This window comes from Lemur catta, chromosome 11 (genome assembly GCF_020740605.2).
Source record: "Lemur catta isolate mLemCat1 chromosome 11, mLemCat1.pri, whole genome shotgun sequence".
NCBI classification, from domain to species: domain Eukaryota; kingdom Metazoa; phylum Chordata; class Mammalia; order Primates; family Lemuridae; genus Lemur; species Lemur catta.
This window is the reverse complement of record NC_059138.1, coordinates 21754391-21780081: the sequence shown is the minus strand read 5'-3', so window position 1 is coordinate 21780081 and position 25691 is coordinate 21754391. Positions and strand designations below refer to the sequence as shown.

Here is a 25691-nt window from a genome sequence, read left to right as displayed (position 1 = left end):
GAATAAAAGTTTATGAAATTAGGACCCAAAGTATCAAAGTATATGATAGCATAATTCTGAGATGGAAAAGGTTACTACTTGCATTAATACCATTATCAAACATTTATTTAAAGTGCCTGGGTATACATAAAAATGTGCTAGGCACTATACAAAATTATCAAGACACAGTCCCTGACATCAAAAATACACAATAAAGCAAATTAATTCTGCTGAGTGGGCACAAACAGCAAAACCTCCAACTCTGGACATTTTCCCAAACAGATGCACCTATGATCTTCCCCCACTCTGCTTGTGGCATTGTAGTGATGAAAATATGTAGAGGAAAAAGCTTGAAAACCATAAACCTCTCAAACACAGTGTAGAGGAATAAAGATTCAGGAGGAAATGAGCTGCACTTTATCTTATCTTCCTAAAAAACATTTCAGCTACCTTGGTACTAATCATCTCTGTTAATTAACCAGAAGAAAAAAGGCAAGATACGAGCTGGAACCTCAGAGAAAAAGGGCACAGAAACAAATTATGACAGGAGGAATAAATTTGGAAAGTCAGAAAAGCCAAAATAATTGTAGGTAAATTTAAGTGAAACATGTCTTTATTGTGCATTCTACCTTGTGCCTAATGTCTTAGGAATCAAACTAACAGCTGTTCCTAAAATTGCTGACCCTTACTCCTTTTAAGTCCCAAGGTTCCGTCTCGCTCTTAAAGTCAAAGAGAGGGGAAAGGATAGCATAGAGTACAGAAGGATTTTGTCTAACAGCACAGCCAACATCACGCTGCACGTATCTTAGAGACTGGCTTCAGATCAATTATAAGAGTTATGGCTAAATCATAATCCTAGTAGTCTATAGCTTTCCATCAGAAAAGTAACTTCTACAACTGCAAACTAAGGACCTAGAATACTTCCATGGGCCACTGCAGGAAACATGGAAAGCTAACTTCTAAAAATTTTAGTAGCATTTCCATCTCATTTTCAGAGGTCATGCTATTTGAAGAGATCTTCTGCAACTTCACAACAGGGAATGGCAGCCACTTATGCCATCTCCATATTTATTTGCCATAATATCTATAAGGATATTCCTCTTTTATACCCATAGCCTCAAGGCCAAGCAAAATCACAGACCTCCCCACTAATGTATCCACAGGCTCTTTAAAGTGAGCAAAACAGTCTACTGACAATAAAGCAATATAACAAATACATTTTCCTAAAAAATGTGAAGGTACTTTTCAAAAATAAAAGCAATCTGTGTCAACCAAAAACTTAGCTCATATACACAAAACTAGGCAAAAAACTAAGGATGGGTTTTATATATATATATTCTTCAAAGGTTTTCTCCTTAAAGAAAGAAGGGTAGAGGCAGGGGAGAGGGGAATAGAGACATACACCAAAAAATGGTTGTTGTGGATTCAGGGCACACTCTAATGAACACCTGCCCACCTGGTTAGCCATACCTTATCTAGCTCTCACTTGCACTATCCAAATTTATGAAGTTGAAGTACAAGCTATACCTGTTATGATTTCTCCTCCTCGACCACACTTAAGAATGGAAAGTACCTTTAGGAAGAAATATAAGTTGAATTCTATAGAAAAACTCTAATTGATCAAATAACAGCAAAGGTGGATATAATTTGTAGCCAGAGATAGGTCTTAACATAAAGTAAGCAGTTTCTGATCACTCTTTATCTGCTTAACTACTCCTCATTACAACAATGAAAAGTCATCTTAATATTTGCTTATAAAGCCTACGTGCAGAAAAGCTGCTGGCACAAATTTCTTAGGCCTCTGTGAGCCTCAAGCCTAAGCCTCTGAAATGACAGAGGTCAACAGTCAAAATAAAACAAAGAAGTAAAGAAGATGAAGACCAGAAAGGAATAGGAAGAACAAACACTTGCTAATAACTTCTTGTTTGTCATACTTTTCTAAACTGGTTCCAGTTCAGCCTCTAATTCTTATGTATGCCATGATCCATTAATTCAGCTATTATGATAAAATGTTCCCAATCTCTAATTGAGACAAGTCATGACAAAGTGCTATTTTTTCTACAAAACCCAGATGAAATCTTTTGAAAGTCCCTGGAACTCTCATTTCCTCCTTCTAAACTCCTGTTCTTTGGCCCTAGAATTATTACAGAGAAGACATACTGTAAATGATCCTGTAGAAACAGGTGTTTAAGAGCAAGAGAATTTCAGCCAATTGGGCTCCCTTCCTCCAACATCAGGCAATTTTTCTTTCCTTCCTACAGTATTTAACAAGTAAGCAGAGAGGAAAAGGCTGACATACAGATGAGAGGATACCACAAAGAGCTACCCCAAGCTTTTTAGGAATCCTCCTATCTTTTCACTAGTTATAGGTACTCAGTATGGAAACCATCTTTGGAATATGTCTTGTGTGTAGGAATGCATAAAAGATAACACCTTGCAAAAGTCAAACATACAGGTTTAATAATGTGCAACTAATGAAGATGGTTTATAAATGAAATACCACCTACACATTTAGTTCTCTAAATATATTATACTATTAGTCATTAAAGTTAGACCTACAAGTACAAATTTTCCATATGTGGAAAAAGTAAATCTGTTTTTAAATTAAAGAGAAATTATTACTCTATTTCTTAAAAATAAACTATCAGGATATAATTCAAGTGTAGCTGCTCATAGTCACTAAATAAGTTTAAATTTGATAATAAAACATTTAAGTTTCAACCAATGCACCTTTGTTGAAGCACATTTAGCTGAAATAACTTTGAGTCTGGTTTATTTCCATCACATATAGTACATTTTTCCAACAAGAGCATGTACATTCAATATAGAACATTTCCAGCAACAGTTACAGTCTTTCTAGTTTCCTTTCACAGTATATTTTAGTGCAAAGCACTGGGAAGGGTAAATGTTTTTCTAGCTATAGAATCATTTTATTAAGATCTTGTGGATCTTCAACATTTTAGAATTTTATACAAAAAGTATATAGATGGACAGGGTCCCTCCTAAATACAGGTATAAATCTATATAAAAACATGGTATATTTTCTGCTGTACCTTTTAAAATTATAATTTGACACAAAATCTAAAAAATAAAATAGTCCCTAAAAAGTACAAAATATTGATACATAAAAACCTGCCCAAAATTTCATAAAGATAGATGTACTTCTGTTTTTCCTAAAATCTTGATTACAAAAATGCATAAGAATTCATTATTTTCTAAATTTTACAGTAGGAATCAAATATTATCTAAAGTGGTCATTTAAGATTTTTCTTGGGAGAAAAAAATCAGGGTTTACACCCGCATCTTCCTTTTTTAACAATATTTAAAGAAATAAACTAGTATCATAAGAAGTGGTTGTGCATGGATTGTCTGCATCCATAAAATATCAGTAAGCTATCTGCTACCTTCATATTAGCATATCAAATGTGTGGTCTTTTTAAAAAAAAAAAAGAAACTGAAAAATAAGGTTGTATCTATCATTAAAGTGCTTTGTATAAAATTCAAAGAAAAATAGGGGAATGTTTAATTTTCATAAAAACCTCAGATGTTTACAAATGAAAAATGTAATTATCCATGCATGAAAATGAACTGGAACTTTCCTGTAGTTATCTTTTAGAATGAAACTTTCAAACACTTAAGTGCTGCAGAGGACAAGTTAGAAACAAATGGATGTAAAAATTATTACAAATATTTAGTAGGCTAAATATTTATAATGTGTTGGTACTAATTTATCTTTTTTTCCTAGCATACACTCACTAGAAAATCATATTTCTATACAATCCAGATGAAAATTTTGCCAAATAAAGTGAAACAAAACTAAAGTCACTAAGATAGTCTTTGTCAATCAAAAATTGGTATATTCTCTAGGTTCTTAATCCCTTTAATCAACAAATTGTTTGGAAAATAAACTTTGCAACATTTTTGTAGAAACTGTAGACCAAATACACAAGGTCAAGGGTGGTTAGCTGATGGACTGTGATGATGGTATATAATGTCACAGCTACTTGAAAGTGCTGGAATAGGCAGTGCCTTAGAAACAAGTGGTTAGATGGTTATTATTTTAGACAGAAAACAGCAGTTACAGTTGAATATTTATGAAAATGTTTTTCTTTTTTTTCCTCATAGTACCATTTGAAGGCGTTTAGTGGTTCTAACACCAATTTAAAGTCTTTCCACAAAAATGAACTCCAAACCTTTTCGTACATCACTTGAAGTTATCTGAGGAGAAATAGGAATAAATGAACACTTTTGAGTTTACCAATAAAACCTTGTTTTTAAATTAAACAATCAATAGTAAATGACTTCTAAAGGATGGTTTCATCTCAAGTTTTCCACACAAATACAAAAATGTGTACTAATCAAACCACAACATTTAACCTACTCAGCACTTAAAACTAAGTATTTTGCATTAGAACCTGAATCTGAAACTAATTTAATATTCATTAAATACATTAAATGTCTTAATGCAAGGAACAATAGTACTGAAGGTAAACTTTTAAAATGTACGTAGACTTGCAAAAACAAGTACAGGGGATCTACTCCTTATTTTGTATTGCATTTAAAAAGTCTAAGGTTGTTCCAAAACCTTCTAAAAAAAAAGTAATCTTTTTATTTCTTCCAAACAAGAATTTTACTTTTCTTGTAACACATAACCACACACAAAAAAAGTCCCTAAGAATACTATTAACTATGTTGAAATGATCACCAAAAAGTTTATTAAACAGAAAGGAAAAAATAAGAGTAACTGGGGCCTAAGTAATCATTGTTTCCAACAGTAACTAACACACACTCCCAAGGAGAAAAAAATCCAAACATTTGTTTACCAACTTTTCCCCTTTGCTTGGAAGCCCTATGCTAAAAGTAAATAATAAATGCTAATCATTCTAAATTCAATTTGGGAATTTTTTTTTCTGAGTGCAGCACTTTATTTAGCCGTCACAGATTAATTTTTACAATTATTACAGTCCCTCAAAAAATTTTTTTCCTATAATTATCGCCTTCACAAATTCATTCTAATATATTTAACTTTCCTACAATGCATTAATTAGTAGACTAAGTCACTGAATCAAATTAAACCTGTGCAAAGTTAGTTAAACAGAAGACTTCTATTGTAAACATAAGCCAATATAAATGTATATATTTTACAACATTAAAAGGAAAGCACTGACCCTGTGCCATCTACCTATAACTACATTGCATTGTCCTGTGGAAGATAAGTTCTGAAGTTAATATTTGTTCCCAAGCCACTGGAATAAAGGTCACTGAAGAGGTAAATGCAATATGCACATTACTCTTGCAGTTCCCAATGCCATAAGATATATGGAAGTAAACGTGTTAAAATGGAACCAGCTATAAATTACGGTCAAATGATTTTTTTTTTAGTTCGATGGGGGGAATAAAGCAAAACTCTGTAACTGTTCCTCACCAGACAAGAGCCTTAGATCTTGTACTTCGGCCTTTGGTTTTGTTTCCTTCAGGTGAATTGGAAGCATTTGCCTTATGAGTTTTCTTATGATGTTCAAGATAAGTCTTTTTGGCAAATGCCTTTCCACATTTATTGCATCTGTGAAGAGAAAAGTTTTTTGTGACTTTTACTTCAATACCGACGTCAGCTACTTCATACTTTTTACTAGGAGAGTTAGAAGTGCCATCATGTTTTGAATCACTGTGTTTTGCTTCGTCTCTCGAAGGGCCTCTTTTTGCCACTTTATTTAGAACAAAATCAATCGGCTTTTTTATAGCTCTGATCTCTAAACTGGCTGTTATTTTCCCAAGATAGCGAGATGACTTTTTATGAACCACAGTTATATGTCGTATCACATCGCGCTTCCGACGAGTTTCATAAGTGCAAAGAGGACACTTGTAGAATTTAACATAAATGTTATTTCCATCTGTGTGCAACTCAATGTGTTTAGTCAAGTTCTGTTTGGAAGTAAACTGACGTTTACAAAGTTTACAGTAAAGTTGCTTAAAGTCAAAGCCAGCTGAAAGTTTTGGTTTCCTGGTTTTTTGCTGGCCACCTGCAGCCGACGGACTAGTTGATTTAGGGCTTTCAGAGTCTTGTTTAACTTTATTTTTCTGTGCTGCCGGTGTGTTCTTTTTTTCATTTGAATGATTTGTTCCCTTTAATTCATTCTGTGGAGAATGGGTAATGGAAGGGGGTGAAGATTCTACAGAATCTGCTGGTTCAACTTTAACTTTTATTTCTGAACTGTTGGCAGTATTATTAGGGCCTTTCTCTCTTTTAGAGTTTGTTCCAGAAAGAGTTATCTTGTGGACAATTTGCATATGCCTTTTAAGCATTATTTGTGAACTATATTTCCTCTTGCAAAGGAGGCATTTGCATGCAGTTAAATTGTATTCAGCCTTTGAAGACGACTTTTGTTTTCGAGTCTTAAAAGATTTTTTAGGAGAAATAGAATCCAGGAACAAAGGTTGCCCAGGCTTTGTTGCTATATCAGGAGTAATTGAATCCCTCCTTAGTCCTCTATGAACTTCATCAAAATGCCTCCTTACATTCGCTTTTGTAGCAAATGATTTACAACATACTGGACAACTCCTACTTAACGGAACTAGAACATTCTTACTGCGTCCTTTAGAGGACTGGTTTGTATTCTTTCGTGTTTCAATGTATTTTTTTAGTTCTTCCATCTTTTTCTTGTGGACTTTTCGAATGTGACGACGAACACCTCGTCTAGAATTGAATTCTTTTCTACAAAGACAACATATCAACTGGTGACCAAAATCAGAATTGTCAGAAGTTTCCAAGTCAGCCTGTGATTCCTGAGGTTGTTCATCAGATGCAGGTACAACTTCATCTGCAACAATCTCAACAGGAGGGGGCTCTACAGTTTCCACCTCTGTATCTGTAACTGGTGCTGTTTTAGACTGTTCAGTGCTAGTTTCCTGTATTTGAACTTCAGTTTGTTCAGGAGTACTGCTTGACTCTGAGACTTCAGTAGGATTATCAGTCCTTGAAATATATTGAAACACTGCATTTTGATTAGTTTCTATAGGTTCTAGCTTAATAATATATTCTCGCTTGTCCACACTTGGATATATGGCTTCTAGGAGATCATTTATGGCTTGGCTTTGCTTATCATTTACGTCAGGAAGGTCTGTTAAGAAAAAACCAACATTTTAATCTTAAATAATTAGCCTGCTCTAGCCCTCTAATATTTTTAAATATATTATGAACCTCTACCTTAAAATTTATTATATTCCTCGTTAGAATTTAGTTCTATAAGAACATTATCTACTTTTCAGTATTTTATGAAGATAAAAACTAGTATTAATTAAACTAAAATTACCTTTAAATTCTCACCATGATAGACAAATATTAAGAAATAGGTGCAATCTGAAGAGCTACTTATGCTTTTAAGTGCCCTTAATAATAAAATATATAAGCACTTATGTATCTTAATAAAAATAATACTTCATATTTTTAGTCTGAAAGCTCTAGACTAGCAAGCAAATGGCAACTCATAACCCAGGATGGATAAAAAATTATAAAGAATGTCACTATATAAATAAAAATGATATTTTTTTAGAAAACAACAGCATTCCTATTAACTTAATCCATAATCTAACCTAGTCTATTTGAACATTTTATGGAAATGAAAAAGAAAGATTTATAAGCAAATACATAAATATTAATCACATGATATACAGAAGCATTTGCTAAATTCAGTACTATTACATGCCTTCTTAACGTGACACAATTTTACTAAAATAAATGATTACAAACTATAGATTTATTCCAAGAACAGAGCTAGTTTTATTTACTTGCATAATCATTATACACTCTATAGGCATCCACCAAATATCCTACTGTAAAAGAGTGGTCTAACACTGGTTATGCTTCCACATAAACTCTAAAATCTAGCTACAAATCTAGCACCAATATGATACCTATGTAGAAACCAGGAAATGAGATTCATTATATATAGCTCTTCTAAACTAGTCATCTTTCTTTTTAAAATGAATAAAGTAGTATATATAAGAAAAACTTTCATATTTCTAGAATGAGTATTGCCAAGAAGAGTATGTAATAATCTAGGCAAATCCATTTATCTATTTTACTCTATAAATTAACTCTACAACTAAAAATAACAAATAACCACCAAAAAATAATTTTTTTTTTTTTTGAGACAGAGTCTCACTCCATCACTCCAGCTAGAGTAAGTAGTGTCATCACAGCTCAGTGCAACCTCAAACTCCTGGGCTCAAATGATCATCCTGCCTCAGCCTCCCAAGAAGCAGGGACTATAGGTGCATGCCACCATCCCCGGCTAATTTTTCTGTTTTTTGTAGAGACAGGGTCTCATTCTTGCTCAGGCTGGTCTTGAACTCCTGAGCTCAAGTGATCCTCCCACCTCAGTCTCCGAGAGTTCTAGGATTAGTTTATTGGCCACCATGCCTGTCCAATAAACTAATTTTCTACCAGTAGTTTAATTAAAAGATTACATCAGAAACTAACTTCTAGGGACTGCCTTTAATATATCTCAATGATAAAAAGAAGTATAGTAAGTTTAAATAGCAGTAGGAAAAGTTTCCAAATATGGAATTTCTGTTTCATCTATGCTATATACTTTAAGCCAGCTTCATTATAATAATTAAAGCCATACTTTGTTATGTGGACATTGCATTTCATGCCCATCTCAAAAAGGTTAAGTTGAAAAATGTACAAAATCCATAATGCACCTATGGTATCAGACTGACAAAGGTTGTTCTATATTTTTTAAGTCCACAAAGAGTTAAATCCCTAAACAAAAAATAATGAAGTAACACATTCTTAAAATACTTTTTAAAATCTACATTATTCTTTAGAGCAAGAATACCATTACATATACTGTTAACTTAATCATACAGGGACAATACACTTAACTCAGTAAACATCTGGTTCTACAAAGACTTTATATTAGTCTACCTGCCTTTGTCACATATAGCTATTTTGGATCTCAAATTAGCCTGTGACAAAATCTGTTATAATTTCTGATAAAATGACTCATCTAAATCAATTTCTCTGAGAACAAAACTGATCTTCAAATCAAGACCTAGAAAATGCTACAGAGATTAATAAAGACTTTATAATGCTCTCCACCATTCCCAAGAAATCAACTAATTTACTCATTCTTTGCTCTCTTTATTTCCAGCCTTCTCATTTACTTAAGGGGACTCTACATAAGTGATCAATTGTATCTGGTAACAAGTTATCAAAGAAGTAAAAAGTAATATAAACTACATGGCCCACATAAACATTCAAAAACAATATCCAATATTTTAATACAAATAAATATAGTCTTAAATCTAACCTCTTATATGATATCCTTAGGAAAATCCAAATGGAAAGTATTAATATGAAAGTACCTACCTAAGAAACTGAATATTAGTACTAAGTCATGTATTTAATTTTATTCTCCATCATTAAATTTTCTATAACTAAATATCACACCATTTTAATGCAAATATACAGATACAGTATAAGAAAATTATAAAATGTATGAGTAAATATATGAATAAAACTTACTGTCATCCATCTGGAGACTTGGTGGGCAGTAGAATTTTTTATGGGTAATTAAATTTGGTAATCCTCTGAAGAGACTGCGGCATAATTTACATTCAAAAATAGTGTCCACATCTTTTAATAAAATATGCTTAAGTTGTTTAGTTCCTGAGGGGAAAAAGAAAGAAAAACTTAACACAAAAGGTACCTTTAACATGCACTTTTAAACTCAGCAACCCCTGCTGACAATCCAAAAGCACAACTACTCTTTGAAAACAAAATACAGGTATTGCCAATTTCTACCACAGTATATTTAGAACTAAGTTATAAACTAAATTCTAAGCAGAATCTTACTATCATTTGGAAATTAGGACAGCTAAAATTGATACCCTTTTTCCATTTCAGCAGTCAATCAATTCTTAGGATATCCCAAGGCAGTGGTTCCAACATCTGGTTGATCATTACAATGAGCTGAGAACAAAGATGTATGCAATCTCCCCTAGAGATTCCGATTCAATAGATCCAGAGTAGGGCAGAAAAATTAAATGTTCCCCATCACTCTCTCTGCCAAATTTTCTGGCTAGCTCTTTCAACTCTTTTCTGCATTAGGAAGTGAAGAAGAAGTTTTACAATACATTTTCCAATGACTCCTTAAAGAAGGTGAAAACTATATCACATCATTGCCTGTGACTTTTCTTTTTTGTTTTTTGAGACAGAGTCTCACTCTGTTCCCCAGACTAGAGTGCTGTGGCATCAGCCTAGCTCACAGCAACCTCAAACTCCTGGGCTCAGGTGATCCTTCTGCCTCAGCCTCCCGAGTAGCTGGGACTACAGGCACATGCCACCATGCCCAGCTAATTTTTTCTATATATATTTTTAGCTGTCCAAATCATTTCTTTGTATTTTTTAGTAGAGACTGGGTCTCGCTCTTGCTCAGGCTGGTCTCGAACTCCTGAGCTCAAACAATCCGCCCGCCTTGACCTCCCAGAGTGCTAGGATTACAGGCGTGAGCCACCGCGCCCGGCTGACTTTTCTTTTTAAATTCAGCTCAAACTACTTCAGGTTATGGGTCAATATGGGATTATGGCTATTTAGTGTAATAGCAGAAAATCTTTGTCCATATACTGAGAGATAATTCTGAATTTTGCTTAGGCCTCTTGATAGTACTATAAATGTATTCAAAGCCTTTCTCCCTTAAAACACCCCAATTGTAATTAATTATTGACATCATTACTAGTTTAAGGCCTGTCTTCTCTACTAGATTATAAACCCCAAAGCAGCCAAGACCAAGCCTGTATTATTTACAAGTACAAAGTGTTCTAATAATATTCAATAAGAATTTGTCGAAGAAATGCTACTGATCTAGGTAATTTAACCACTATGACAGAAGATCTTTAGGCAGAGAAAAATAAATGACAAGCATCTAATCTTCATAAGTAAAACAAATGGAAGGTCTTTTGTCACTACTTTCTACAGGTCTTTGTCACAGCTAAGTTGACAAAATTAATCTGCTGTGCTTTACTAATTAACATGCCTGTAGTTTCCTCAAGTAAAAGTGATAATATATTGACTTAAACAAGAAAAGAACAAAGTGCCTCAGAAAACATCCTTAAGATTATTTAGGTACAAAGTGTTCTGTCATTCAACAAACATTTGACTATTAATTTCTGGGACTACTAAAGAGTATAAACTATCTTAGTAGTATAACACTGTAGGGTCTGTAAAAGTTAAATAGCTCTGATTAAATCTTTTGCAATCTGATTACATTTAATTTCTGAAGTGTATTTTATCATCAATTTGAAGATAGGTTAGCCCTGAAAAATTCTACTGCAAAAAAAAGTTGATTACCAGGTTATTAGAACTTCACTGTCTTTAGATATTCCAAATCTGATACCTAGTTTTGCAACTTTAAAGAGCTATATGATCTTTTCACTTTGGTTTATCCAGCTTGTAAAACAGAACTAACCAAATTTATCTTGAAGACTTATGAAAGAAAATATGAACCTATATCCCTAGAAAATTAAATTATACACCTGGGTTTCTACTAGAAAAAATGTATATAATAAAATAATTTCCACCATTTCCCAAATCCAAATTCACATTAATTCTACTACATCTTATTACCACAAAATCAGAAAACATAAGTTTAAAAAGATTCAGACAGTAACTTGAGTATTATTCTTCATGTGAAAGTAAATTCTCATATATATTTCTCTAATCCAGCTCATATTACAAAATAACCTGGCAATAGACTGCTAATATATTTAGTTCACAGTTAACCTCATAAGTGATTGACAAACTGTGAGAGGCAGCTTGATTATATAAATGCTTTAGCTAAGCCTCTGTAATTAATCTATATATAGTTTTCAGAAAGTGTAGTTGAATATAATACCAGTGGGGAGAAAACAGGAAATTTTTTCACTTTGATTCTAAAATAAAAGGCCTGCTAGACCCATATTATAGATTCAATTCTGCCTTTAATGATGGTCAAAAAAGATTGATGAGGAACACAGAAAATAATCTGAACTAGGTTTAAGAATTCAACTGAAGAATTCAAAATACTAGTAGATTTAAAGCATAAAATAATCAGTCTGTAAACAACATGTTATATTAATACATAAAAGATAGCCAAGTGTAAAAATATAAGACTGCATCCCTAAATCAGGGATATTGCTTTGTCTGACAGGTTCTCAATCACAGAAAAATAAAAAAACATTATCAGTTTCTTAATTAGTCCTTGTTATACAGTTAGTTTTATTCATAGTGTATATTTATTCCCAATAAACATCCAAAAAGAAGTATTTGCCTCTAACCTTAACTAACAAATCTTAATTATCAATCACAAATGTTTTCCCTATCCCACCACACAACACACAGTTATTGTTGATGCAGGCCTACCAAATTTCTTTCAGGTCCACAGATACATCAAATGTTCTCTCTCCCTCACTTTTCAGGTCTTCACCTATGTTTATTCTCTCTGACTATAACATCCTCCCAGTTTCCTGGTCTGGCTTACTTCTAGCAATCCTTCAGATCCCAGGTTAGATGTTACTTCCTCCAGGAAGATGTCACTGACCTATTTTTTTGTTGCTGTTGTTAAAAATATTTCACCTATACTCCCATGGCACCCAATACATCTACACCAGCTTATCCCACTATTTTTTGTAATTAATTACTTTTCTATATCCCCATTAAACTGCAAGATCCAGAACAAAAAAGATATCTTTGATCCTAACCATTGTATTTCCAGCCCTCAGGATAATGCTTGATTGGCATATGTTAAATAACATACAGAGAGATCTATGTTTAAAAAAAAAAAACCTTCTCTAAATATAAGATTTTTTCAATCTATGTGAAGTCGACTGGGGAATCAAAAAAGGTACCTTAAAAGATTTTCTAATTCTACTTACTCGCTTTACAAATGAGAAAAATAAGATGTGTCCCACTTCATAAATACAGACAATAAAAGCTTTTCCCTAAGTTAGTTTCAGTCACCATTTAAGGTTTGTTATGTTTTTCCCATGGGGATAGAATGGCTTTATTCAAAATCAGCTACCATTTTCTGACTGTTATGCTCACTTACAATTAGACACAGCCAATCTACTGTACCTCTGTCAATACCTAAAACTTCCTGTCACCTGAGACAACAGATGTAGTCATCTAGATAGCAACATCAAGTTCTTCCATAGCTCTTCATCCTGAGAATCAGAGAGCTATGCTGCCTTCCTCCCAATTATTCATTTTCCTATTTTGCTCTTTCTTGTCTTAGGTTTTCAAATTACCTTAGAAGTCACTACTTACTGTTTACATTGATCATCCATCAGTGTCTTTCAAAAAACCAGTTTTCCAAAGGCAAAGTTTTTGATAGCTAAAGATTAATTAATTAGTGTGTATCCCAGATTCTCACACATTAATAGGTGCTCAATAAAAATTAGTTAAACTTCACCAAGCGTTTATCCTGTGCTATTCTTTAATGGCAAACACATTGCATATACTGATGAAAATGTTTAAACAATTTTTTAAAAAGGAATCAGTATTCAATTTTACATGAGGTTAGATGGCAGTCACTTTATAACATGACATAATATTCTAACTCTTCTGTGCTAGACAAAGATAAGTTTTCATTTTTTCCCTTAACACACTGACATTCTGGTCAATGACCATTTTAAGCTATGGCAGGAATGCTTTTTAAATGGTACACTGCTTGCCGATTGCTGGCTCATACATTAGCTCAATCTTCTTTGGGATGACTGTTTAGCCACAGTATCATCCCAACATTGCAAGCAAATCAATATTCCTGGTCCAAACTCCTGAAGGAAATTTCTAACTGATCATCCCTTAACATAAGTACTCAAAGATACAAAGAAAACGTAAGAAAATTGAAACTGTTATCTTAGAACTACCACCTGTAAGGGTTGGCTAAAAAAAAATACTAGATTAATTATGGAACACTGCCACATACCACAATAAATTTCTAAGTAGAATAAAATTATTTTAGAACACTGCCTACTCAATGAATCTTTTAGTTTAATCTAACAAACATTTATTGAGCATCTATTAAATACCAGGTACAATGTTACTAACAGAAATGTGAAAGTGAAGGATATGGTCTGTGTCTCTGAGAAACTCACAGGCTAATATCAATGGCTGTCCTGCTAGGAACACAGCCCTAGATGATATACTTTGAAGATTAATGTAAGAATAACAAATCAAACAAATTTATGTTTTTAATTATCCCATTTTAAATTTCCTACAATTGCAACAACCAAAAAAAAAAAATCCATCAAACAATATGATACTCTCCTATGAATCTCAGATAAATCATACTTCCATCCTAAGCTTTTGCCTACAGAGTCAGGACTGAGACATCACCATTCAGTCACAGTTTACACTAATTGCTATTAACGTGACTTTAAGCAGTAAGGAAAAAAAAGTCTAAGAAGGTAAATGACCAAACCTAAATTTAAGAAGATTATGACAAGAACAGACATCACAAAAAGCTCATTTTCATTTTTCATTATCATACTATAAAAGAAAAGTTAAAATTCATTCTTCCCTAAGAATCAAAAAAGATAGCATCCCTTGTAGACTAATATATTCCAGGTGAAGAATCTTTTTTCTACAATATTATATATTTTCTCTTCTTACAATATTACCAAGAATTTAAAAACATGATGTCAACTCCACATTAAAGACCAGTTTTGAATACTAGACCAAATAATTATCCTTTTCTTTTCCCCCCATTTTTCTGTTTCTAACCTTAGGGCATTCCACGGATCTTTTGCCTCTACCAGATGATTAAGAGACTAAGAAAATATTAAATTCAATTAAATCAATTTAATAAATACATAAAAGATATTTAACAAATATCCAAAGGTAGTATACCTTTTGTTATTCAAAATTTTTGTTTTGATTTGGTTTGGGAAGGGAAGTCAAGGAGGAAGGAAGATAAACTGGAAGTGTTAATAGAAAGGAGGGAACTCTAAAGATACCAAATCACAGATGTGATCCTAACACAGCCAAGGCAAGGCTCCACAAAGGGGAAGGTATAGTCCAGGTAGTACCAGAACCCAGGAATTCAGAGCAAACAGCAGGTCTCAAGTCAGCCAACCATCAGAGATTTCAGAGCAGAAAATCTGCAGATGCAAAACAAGCAGCCTTCTAAAAAAAATATGAGGCACTATCTAAGGACTGATATCAAACAATAGTCGAATCTACAGTTAATAAAGCAAATGTACACAAGAGTGTGCAGAGTCGGCTACCATGTGTATTCAGAAGAAAATGAGAGATATATGTCTGTATATGTATAAAAGGTCTCTGGAAGAAGACACATAAACCATGTAGCAGTGGTTGCCTGAGCAAAGAGGAGCAAGAAGACAGAATAGGATAGAGACTTACTTTTTGCTCTACACCCTCTCATATTTTGTTATTTTTGTAAAACCATAGGTACATATTACTTATTATAAAAAATCTATTTAACTTAATTTGCAAGTCAAACAGCCAGAAATAAAGAGATACCAGAGGTTGAGAAGAATTTGCAATTTAAAGCCAAGAAGATAGTACAAAGTAAACACTGAAGTGTAAGGCAAAGAGAATGGGTTAAAATTGGTCAAGCACTCAGTATAGCACACACAGTTGGTGGACCTTAAAAATGAGTCAACTCTTTTCTCAGACAAACCTTTTATGAACTTCCAGCTTGGACAGGAAGTAATACCAGGTCATGAACAGCCCAGTGTAGGCGGAAAAAGGTGAGACAAACAGAGATGATACAGCAGCTAAAGAAACCATCTGAGCTTGAAGATAAAGGTAGATATCCTAACATATTACTACAGCCCAACCTGATTTAGCCACTGCACGTTAAGAAGAACAAAAGCATGGACTTTAGAGTTCTATCTTCAAATATCTGTCGAAGATATTGGCACCACCAGGATAGTTCTTTAAATGCAATGTGTGTGACCTAGTTATAATGGAAAGAGACTAGAAGTAGATGAATCATTGAGGGTGTGCTTGGAAGCAGAGTGGAACAGGGAGGAACTGACAGTCTCAGGGTTAGAAGAGATCTCAGTCCCTAAATTATGTGGCCCAAATTTCCATAACCATTCTCCCAAGGTTTTAGTCAGTCTCAACTTAAATACTTTAGTGCTAAAGAACAGCACCTTAGTAGACTTTTTATTGTCCAGATATGCAAGAGATTAATATCTTGAAGAAGTTAAAACTTCTTAGTTATAGGACACAGTAGTAAAGAATTCTTTTTTAAATCCAATTAGTTCCTCTGTACTGCTCAGCATATTGCTAAATCATCTCTAAACTGTTGGGTACTTAGACAATTAAAATAATAGTATTTTCATAATTTGCCTACATACAAAATAACTCAAAAGGCCAATTTGCTGGGGACATTTTAAAAAGAACATATTTCAAAATATAAACATAAATGGCTTTGGAATTGTACCATTTCAGATTACCTGTTTCACTGTCTCTCTTCTTTAGCTTAGATAGCAAAAAAATGGCAAACACAGAAAACCAATATGACCACAATGAAATAAGAAAACAATTCAGCCTTAAATATTTATCTTCCAAAATTTAAAATTTTGTACACTAATTTTGGGTACATGATCTTGTTGAGAAGGCATTTTTTTAATAAGTCAAAGCATTTATGAATTAACCAAGTCTACCTTCTTCATCAAATAACACTATAATAAACTGAAGCAGTATGAAATAACTCCAAATTATGAATTTTGAAAAACAAACCTAAAACAAGTAATATGACTCAATGTAAAAAGCTATTACCCTCATTTCCATGGTATGAGAAAAAAAAAAAAAGAACTTTTATCTCTATTCTAGAAGTAGCTAAAATAAACAGAAACCACTGTTGTTATGCCAGAAATATAAATACTATCCTTAATAAGTAAAATTTTATTTTAATTGTATTTATCATAAGAGAACTTGATGTAGAAATTATTTCTATTAACCAAGGGCAATTATCAAAAGTAAAAAACAAAAAAAATACCCTAAAATAACTTATACTACTGTCTAACACATGGATACGTACATGGTGTACACTGAATACTTACTGAATTAAATACATATAAAAGCAATGTCATGAGGACTAAGATGAAAAGTCTAAGAAATAGATCTTAAGTCAGAGGAGAAAAAATCTTTAATTTAGATTAAGGGGCAATTTATTTCTAAGAATCCTTAAGTAAAGCAAATATATGCTTTCCCCCTTTACTACAATTTAAAAACAAGCATCTCAAGAAATTTCTCTGATGGATATCCCAATTACCCTGATTTGGTTAATACATATTGTATGGCTGTATCAAAACATCACATGTACCCTGTATATACAACTATGATGTACCCATAATAATTAAAAATTTCAAATTTAAAAATAATTTTAAAAAGAAAAAAAGAAATTTCTCATCAATACAACTATTAATAGTTACAGATAAATTATCTTTTCCTTTGAAACTCAGAAAATTTTCATTAAGGTAGTAGCTTTAAAATAATGACAAGAGGCTGGGGTGCGGTGGCTCACCCCTGTAATCCTAGCACTCTGAGAGGCCGAGGTGGGAGGATCACTTGAGGTCAGGAGTTCGAGACCAGCCTGAGCAAGAGAGAGACCCCATCTCTACTAAAAAATACAAAGAAATGATTTGGACAGCTAAAAATATATGTAGAAAAAATTAGCTGGGCATGGTGGCATGTGCCTGTACTCCCAGCTACTCAGGAGGCTGAGGCAGAAGGATCACTTGAGCCCAGGAGTTTGAGGTTGCTGTGAGCTGGGTTGATGCCACGGCACTCTAGCCCGGGCAACAGAGCAAGACTCTGTCTCAAAAAAAAAAAAATAATAATGACAAGATACTCTAATCCTTTAAGTGTCCATTGGTTAGGTATCATCAGTCATATTTATTTGTTTGCTCGTATTTGACTGAATAGTCTGTAATGTCAGAAGAGCCAAATCTACAAGAGGCGGACAAGGGGATCATTAAGAATCCCAGGAACCTAAGATTTCACTGAAAACATAGGAGTTTTAACAGCTCTCAATCATTTATATGTCATAACACCTATTTGCTGAACTGCAACTATACAAATTTATTTATTATATAGCCAATTGTCATAATAAGCTAAAGGAAATAAAAGCTAAACAAATGTATCTGAAGCTACCAGGGCTGGACTATGTCTTTTTTCTATCTTGTGCTCTATTAAAGATATAGAAACTCCAGTGTTAGGCAGGAGATGAATCACATAAACAGAGATGATAAGGTAATTAATCTAAAACAAGCAACATCTCAGACATTCTGAGTAAACAATCTACTGTGCCAAAGCTTATAAAACTCCAGAATAATTTACTGCTTTTTGAGAATTTATAAAAACCATGCCAAAGGATAACAATGGATCTTTAAGAAGTGCTTTACCAACAGATATACCACATATTTCTTTCAGCTATACTAAACAAATTTATTTTAAAATTAATATACACAGCACTAAGAAGAATATCTAGACCAAGTCAATAGTTATTCATCCACTTTTTAAGAATATGACAATTCAAGGTATTGTATAAAAAATATACATTTTAATATTTTTAAAAATTATTTCTAAGGACTTCTAGGTAGTTTTTAACTATTACATGAAGATTGAGAAATACATCCTAAAACATTCATACCTGATCGAAAGCACTCAATTATTTGTTGAATACCAGATTTGGATGTCTGTAGTGGCTGCTGTAACAAAGGAGGATCTCCAGGTTCCAGGATATAAACTACATGGAAAACAAACACCCACCCCAATCCCCACAAAAAAGGGTTATTTAAATCATTTACTCTTGAAGTACAACAACGGTTTGCTACAATTATGTTAAGGACAATCACACTTGAGTGTGTGAGTATACACACACACCCACATACATACAAAATGCACCAGCATCTTTTTAAGGCAAAATGAAACAATAGAGGAAAAAAAACTAAAATTGTTCTCAATCAAAGGCTAAATTAAAGCTAGATATTAGGTTTAAATACAAAAACCTTATTATTTTGTTATTATTTAGCACACGTTCTTCATGTTTGCCGTTTTATTCCCCTCGAAGAGGAAACACTATTTTTAATCAAAATTCTAAGGCAATGGTTCACTAGCCACACCTCATAAACCATTCCAAAATCGTCTGGATAATCTGGTACAGCTCTCTGGACGGTTATGAAAGCAAAACTCAAAAACCAATGCCCAAGAAAGTAACTGGAAGAGTTCACAATGATGGGTGTACAAGAATGTTCACTGTAGCACTCTGCACAGCACTATACCCAATTGAGAGAAATTTTAAATAACTTAAAAGTCTCTCAATAGGGACCAGACTAAATAAACTATGAAACATCCATATAACACAATCACTCATGGCTGTGTGCCACACACGATATGTGTGCCACTACTGCTTCAGGGCTTAGGTTTGGGGAGCATTTTAGCTTTCTGATCAGGAGGCTAAAGCCTGCCATGCTATGTACATAGATGCAACCTTAGATTCGCCCTCATGCTACAAGTCTAGTGCTCATTACACACAAACAGGAGGAACTATGTCTTAAGACCAAATTATTTCATTAAGCAAAATTTCCCTAATCTTAAGAGACACTGCAGGGATATTTTAAATGAATTAAGAACATGGACACAAAACTCATTTTGAGAACATCTGACATTGGCACCAACCGCAGTGATTAAAAACATAAGCTCCAGATCTGGACTACCTACATTTACATTATTTTTTACCATTTACAAGACACAACTAGGGCAAATTAAACTCTCTAATCTCTCTTTTCTCACCTCTAAAACAGGGATAATGAAATTATCTAAATCATAGGGTTATGTAAGGATCAAATGAACTAATGCAGGTAAATTGCTTAAAACAGAGCCTGGGATATATAAGTGCTCAATAAACATTCTATCATCATCATTATCATCATGTATAAATCAATTGCTTTCCTGACACTGAAAACTGAAAAATCTTTTTTCAAAATCTAAGAGAAGTAGAATTCAACTTCTTAGAAACATAGAAGTTTGTGAAAAGATTGATAATATCTATTTGAATTAGATAGATCTCTTTTCAGTATGTATACATTATAGCAACTGATAACTGTTTATAAAAAATACTAATAACTACAAAAGAGAGGGTGAAACCCCACACAATTGTAAAGAACTAAACGCTTCAAGGTCTGGCTCTGAAAGTGGCAAGAATTCTAGAATTGTAGAATGAAAAAAAAGAAATGAATAATGGAAGGATATACAGAAAAAGTGATTTCTCCTTAAAGCCCGTTTCCTCATTTAGTATATGCTCCAGAAAACATTCTATAATACACCAACTTCCACTTCTGTATGACAGCACCTGATTTTAAAGCTAGAGCAAACTTTTCTTACCCATCACCCCCAGAACACTGCTACCACCAGAACAGATATACATCCTGAGACAACATTCAAAATAAGTCCAGGGTTGGCTTAGCTGTGCCTGAACACATCCACTTGATGTGGCTCCCACTCTACGAAACAATTCTTTGATCATTTGAAAACATACTCTCAACTCTAGAAAACTTTATATATTACTACTTTATAAAATTTCTTCTTACATTTCCTATCATCCCTCCCAAGAACAGACGCAACCAGGTCACATGACCATTTAAAAAACATGATCTCACTCCAACCAAAAAACCCAAACCCTCAGAATATATCTTTCCTTACATCCTTCCAAGAACACACTTTCCAGAATATAATATACACTTTTGTAGGGGTCTACCCTACCTTAAAACAAGCCCCTTAAAAGATCCTTCTACTTATGATGTCTAGGATTTGCTTATAAATAATGAGGGTGGAACAGTAGTTGGAGGATAGAGAAGAGAACTGTAGGGGGAAGGGAGAATACAGAAGAGATTGTCTACGAACTGATAACTGATGGAGTTGTGTGATGGTTACACTAGGTTCCTTATACCATCTATTTTTAAAGATTTGAAAATTTCTATTTAAAAAAACCCTTAAAACATAACTAAGAAAATACTTTGTATACACTGACAGACTTGTAACACTACCCTTCCCTATAAATTGGCCCATCTCATCAAGGCACAATAGCCTCCTCAGGAATACACCGCTCTTATCCACTCACTGTTCATAATCCAAATGAGGAGAGACCACTTGACAGAGCCCATTAAAAGAATTTCTCAAATATCTGTCATCTTCTCTCCATCTAGGGACATCCTCTTTTAAAAACTATCACACCATATTTCTTTCAGTCCTGGAAACATCCACTCAGCACACACCTTCCCCTGAAATAATGACAATGAACTACCCTATAAGTTAACAAACTTCTAGCTTTCCATTGAACTAAATCCTATGAAAGTGTTTAATTCTAGCTAAGCAAGCAAGTAAACAATAATTACTGTTGACCTGGTAAGTGTGAAAATTAACCTACATGGGAAAAGTTTCTGGTAAAAGTCAACGAAAATTTTAAATTAATGCAATTTATCTGATTTCTTGTTAATCAGGGAGAAAAAAGAAACAAGAACATTCCAATACATATTAAAAAGTTTAACTCCAGAAAACATCTTTAAGAAGACATTAAAGGCTCTAGAAAACTTTAACTACCAGAATGTACTAAATAAAGTATGGCCACAAATTATCTTGTTTACTTACTTATGTCTATCTCTTCCTATTCAAAAGTTTTATGAGGGAAGGACCTTAACTGTCTTGTTCACCACTTATATCCCCAGTGCTTTGGCCAGTGCCTAGCACCCAAGATGTGTTCAGCAATAATTTGTGAAAGAAATGAATGAACAAATAAACTTCTTCCTAAATAGGATGATTTCATTAACTTAATTCAACTTAAATGAGTTGAAGTGTTCTCAGAAAAAAAAACTAGAACTAAAAGGCCAGAGGAAAACAAGTATAAAAGGCATTCACATCCTTAGAGTTCAAAACAAGCGAACTCTATCCAATGTTCAGTAAAACATAAGCAGTATGTCTTCACTTCAAATACACAAAATACCCACCATAAAAGGGTACCGAAAGTTACATAGGTCAGGGGCAGTTGAATACAAACTGGATCCCTCAGAGGATTCCCTGTTTTATTAGTACAGGTAAGTTATTACTGATCTCAGCAAAGTACAGTAGAGTTAGGGTTGTAGTACAAACTTTATTCTCATGTGTAGTAAAGTTTTCCAAAAACAGAAGCTCTTCACTTTTACCAATGACATTTTTTCTCTTTAATCAGAAAACTGTCCAAAATGGACTCTACTGTGGGTAACACCCAAGTCTATAAGTTCAATTAAAATACTCCAACAAAAAGCAAGCAAAAGTACAAAAAAAATCCCAGTAACTTTTAGGTCAAAAATAATGATAAACATCTGACTTTGAACTAGCATAGCACTGCCTTTATTTAGTGACAGTATATGTTCAATGATTCCCTTTTAAGTTGTACCTCTAAATGTTTGTCACAAAGCACATGAAAGTTCTAAGTGGCAAAAACCGTCAATAGTTTTACATATCACATTTGTCAAACTAAAGTTTGCTAATATTCTTCATGAGACTCTTTTAAGCAACTTTTTCATTTCATAAATTCAACTAAAACATAGTTCCATTGAATCAAATACCCTAGAAATACTTATGTATTCTACCTAAAGAATCAGATTTTTCTTTTATTTTGTAATATGTTACGTCCAAGAAGTTTTAAAAGATTGCACTTAGCAAAACCTGATTCTCTCAATGAGTTGAACAAACCTTTTAAATCCAAACAAAACTCATTTTTAGGCTTTCAACACTATTCTCTGACACAAATTAAGAAACTTTAATTTTTAAAGTTTCACTTCGTGAAACAATTTTCACGAAGGTAAATGCTAGTATTCTACTACCTATCTTTTCCTTTCTCTTCCGTTTTAAACATTCACAAAGCATATACTACTAACTGCAGGTCCCTCGAAAGAAAAGGGAAAAGGATTGAGTGGTTGATCTCGTGGAAATGATTTAAGGTGACACCTGTAGTACTTTTTTTAAGGGATCAAGCAGGGGGAGACCTCTTGTTTGCACAAGCTTTCAGCTTCATAACTGGTTTTATGCTGGGGAAAATTATAGCCTGCTTTACTTAGGAATGACTTCGGGGGCAGGAGGAGAAGGAAACTAGAAGGAAACAGAAGGCAGAGTGGCTCTGAGGGAGGTCAGAGGAACTGGGAAGAAAAGGGGTATACCTGGTTCACAGCATCCGTGATGATGGTGGTCAGTCTGACAGTATTTGTCCCTTAAAGGCATTTTCAGTGGGCGCGACCTACTTTCCCTTCACTGTGAGAAGCTCTTCATTGCGGCGCGGCTGCTGAAAGAAGCACAAACCCGTTCACTCACCCTGAACTTCCTGGGGGGCTCTGGCTGCGTTTTCCAGATACGTTCCCATCACCCGCCCTCCGCTTTCCCCCACGGACCCGCACCTTTCCCCTCAGAAAGAAAGCAGAAAGGCGCACGAACCCTTCTCCAGCCCGAACTCTGCGCACAGGTTCGCAACCCTACCCGGAAACGCCTCGGGTGCGCGGCGCTGGGCGAAGGCCTGGCCGGCTGCGCGGGCGGCTGCGGCCTCGCCGGCCCGGGCAGGCGGGCGAGCGCGCGGAGAGGAAAGCGCGGGGCGCGGCGGTCCCAGCCGGGCTCACGGGCGACTGAGGTGCCGCTCCCGCCCGAGGCCGGCCCACGGCGCGCCCTCCCGCCACGCACGTGCGTTGGGGTCTCCCTGGCGGAGCCCCGGTCTCCACGACCAAGTGCGCCCAACTTACTTAACTCCTAGGGCGGGCAGGCGGAAGGAAGGCCGGCCGGCCGGGCGGCCGCGGAGACAGCCTGGCGTGGGAGGCGGCCGCGGGCCCCACCTGGCGCAGTCTCCGCAGACCCCGCGAAGGCAACCTGGTGCGGGCCCGCCGCGCTCCCAAAGAGTCCCCGCCGGCGCTGACGCGGAAGCGCCACAGCTCACCACGTCCCTCCGCTACCCGGGCGACTGCGGCGGCGGCGGCTCACGGCGTCCCTCCGCGTTGTGGAGCTGGGCGGGCGGCGCGCGGGCGCAGGCGGTTGACAGGAGGAACCGCCGGGCAGTAGCCGCCGCCGCCACCGAAGGAGCCAGAACCCGAGCGGGCGAGACCTGAGGCGCCCTTCGCCGGGGCAACGGCTGCCGCCGCAGTTCGGCTCCCCCCAGCGCCGCTCCACCTGCAACGGTCCCTCAGGCTTTTGGAGAGGGGCGGGGAAGAATGGGGGTTTCCCCCCACCTTGGGCCTTTTTGTAGTAGTTGTTGTTTCAGGAAACTTTATTAAGTCAGTCTTTCTCTTTCTCTGTAGCCCCTTCCCCGGAGAGCCCGAGCTACCGCCGTGAAGCGGCTAGGAAGGGGGAAGCAGAGACTCTCCGGCAGCGACAGGGAGCGACTGACTGACCCCGGACGGAGATGGGGCGAGGGCAGGAAGTGACAAGCTCACAGAGTGGGTGGGGGGAGTGTGGCCGGCACGCCCGGGAGCGCCCGGCGCATGCGCCCGGCCGGCGCCCCCGCCTGTGGGGAGGCGACGCGCGCGGCCGGGCGGGGGAGGGAGTCAGGGCTGGTGGCTGGGGACCGCGGCGGGGTCTCGGGCTGGCCCGTCCTCCCGCCGGCCGACCGAGAGCCGAAGCCCTGGGCTGCGCGCGCTGAGAGGTGTGAGGCACGCGGTGCGGTGTCCACACCGTAGAGACGGGCTGGTCAGCCACCAAACTTGCTCTCGCTGTTCTGCTTCCAGTGGGACTGAAACTCTGGGAGGGTTGGAAAAGCACGCGGGAGAACTGTAGGAAGAGGTTGGCAGATCTATGAGCCGTAAGTAGTGGTGAACCCGAAAAGGCTGTCCGAGCATTCATAAGTGGCAAAAGTCGAACTTTGTTTTTCAAGCCAACAGTTTCGAAGTGTGCCTCCCTGAACTCGGGGAGTCTTTATCAAGCCTTTGGGAAGAAAACAATCTATTGGTAGCAGATCGGCGTTGATTCCAGCAGCGCTTAAGCTCTTGAGACCTGAAAGTGAAGTTGGGTCACGTGGGCTGTACGCACTTTCCCTCCTCTTCGGCGCACGCGTCCTGCTTGGAAAATCCCCGAAGATCACAGTCGTCTGTCAAATTCTGCAACAGGGCTGCGTCTTGGGGGCAGGGGAGCCTTCTCCGCTGCCTTTTCCCCAACTCCTGAAACGGAATTCTTGCTCTTGGTAATGTCAAGCAATTATGTGTCCACTGTCGGTCAGGAGATTTTAAGAGCGAAGAAAGCCGATTCGCCTTATCTCCGTCTCCCCAAGATTCACCGAAAATCTTCGCAGTTGTCTAACTTAAGCTGCCAGCTTGTAGGGTCCTGAAAAAAATAAGTTTAGGGGAGAGGCTCCGTGTGCTTTGGAAGAGAAACTCCGAGTCACCAAAATCCGTTTTCAAAATCCAAAGGAAAGTTTGTAAAGTGATAAATTTGTTACTGTGAAAACGTTGAATGGAGCATTTACATAGGTCTTGGGGGGCTGTAGCAGCTTGATTATGGAGGGTGACAAGAAAGGGATAGAAAAATTTACACTAACCAGTCACATGAGTAATATGCGTGATTGTATTATCTGGCCCATTGTCAAGAAGCATCACCCAACATCAAACTGAAGTATAATGAAATGCCAGTTTATAAATCAACATAAAATAAATTATGATACTTCAATATGATGGTCTTCGTTATGTAG

At 36.1% G+C, this 25691-nt stretch overlaps 1 protein-coding gene across 4 annotated transcripts; it reads right to left on the bottom strand.

Annotated features, from left to right (window-relative positions):
• Positions 1 to 2417: 2417 nt before the first annotated feature.
• ZNF800 (zinc finger protein 800) lies at positions 2418 to 24488 on the bottom strand. Of its 4 annotated transcripts, XM_045564828.1 has the most exons (6): positions 23761 to 24400; positions 23191 to 23312; positions 18648 to 18743; positions 9509 to 9652; positions 5405 to 7097; positions 2418 to 4197 (listed from the first exon to the last, which is right to left on the bottom strand). In XM_045564828.1, coding segments are annotated over exons 2-6 (1995 nt in total). In that variant the 5' UTR covers positions 23252 to 23312; positions 23761 to 24400; the 3' UTR covers positions 2418 to 4196. The 4 variants fall into 4 exon arrangements, with proteins under 4 accessions (XP_045420784.1, XP_045420781.1, XP_045420783.1 ...); XM_045564825.1 differs by lacking the exon at positions 2418 to 4197 and having other exon boundaries at positions 4475 to 7097; positions 23761 to 24488; XM_045564827.1 differs by lacking the exon at positions 2418 to 4197 and having other exon boundaries at positions 4475 to 7097; positions 23191 to 23309; positions 24241 to 24409.
• Between the last annotated feature and the right edge of the window lie 1203 nt (positions 24489 to 25691).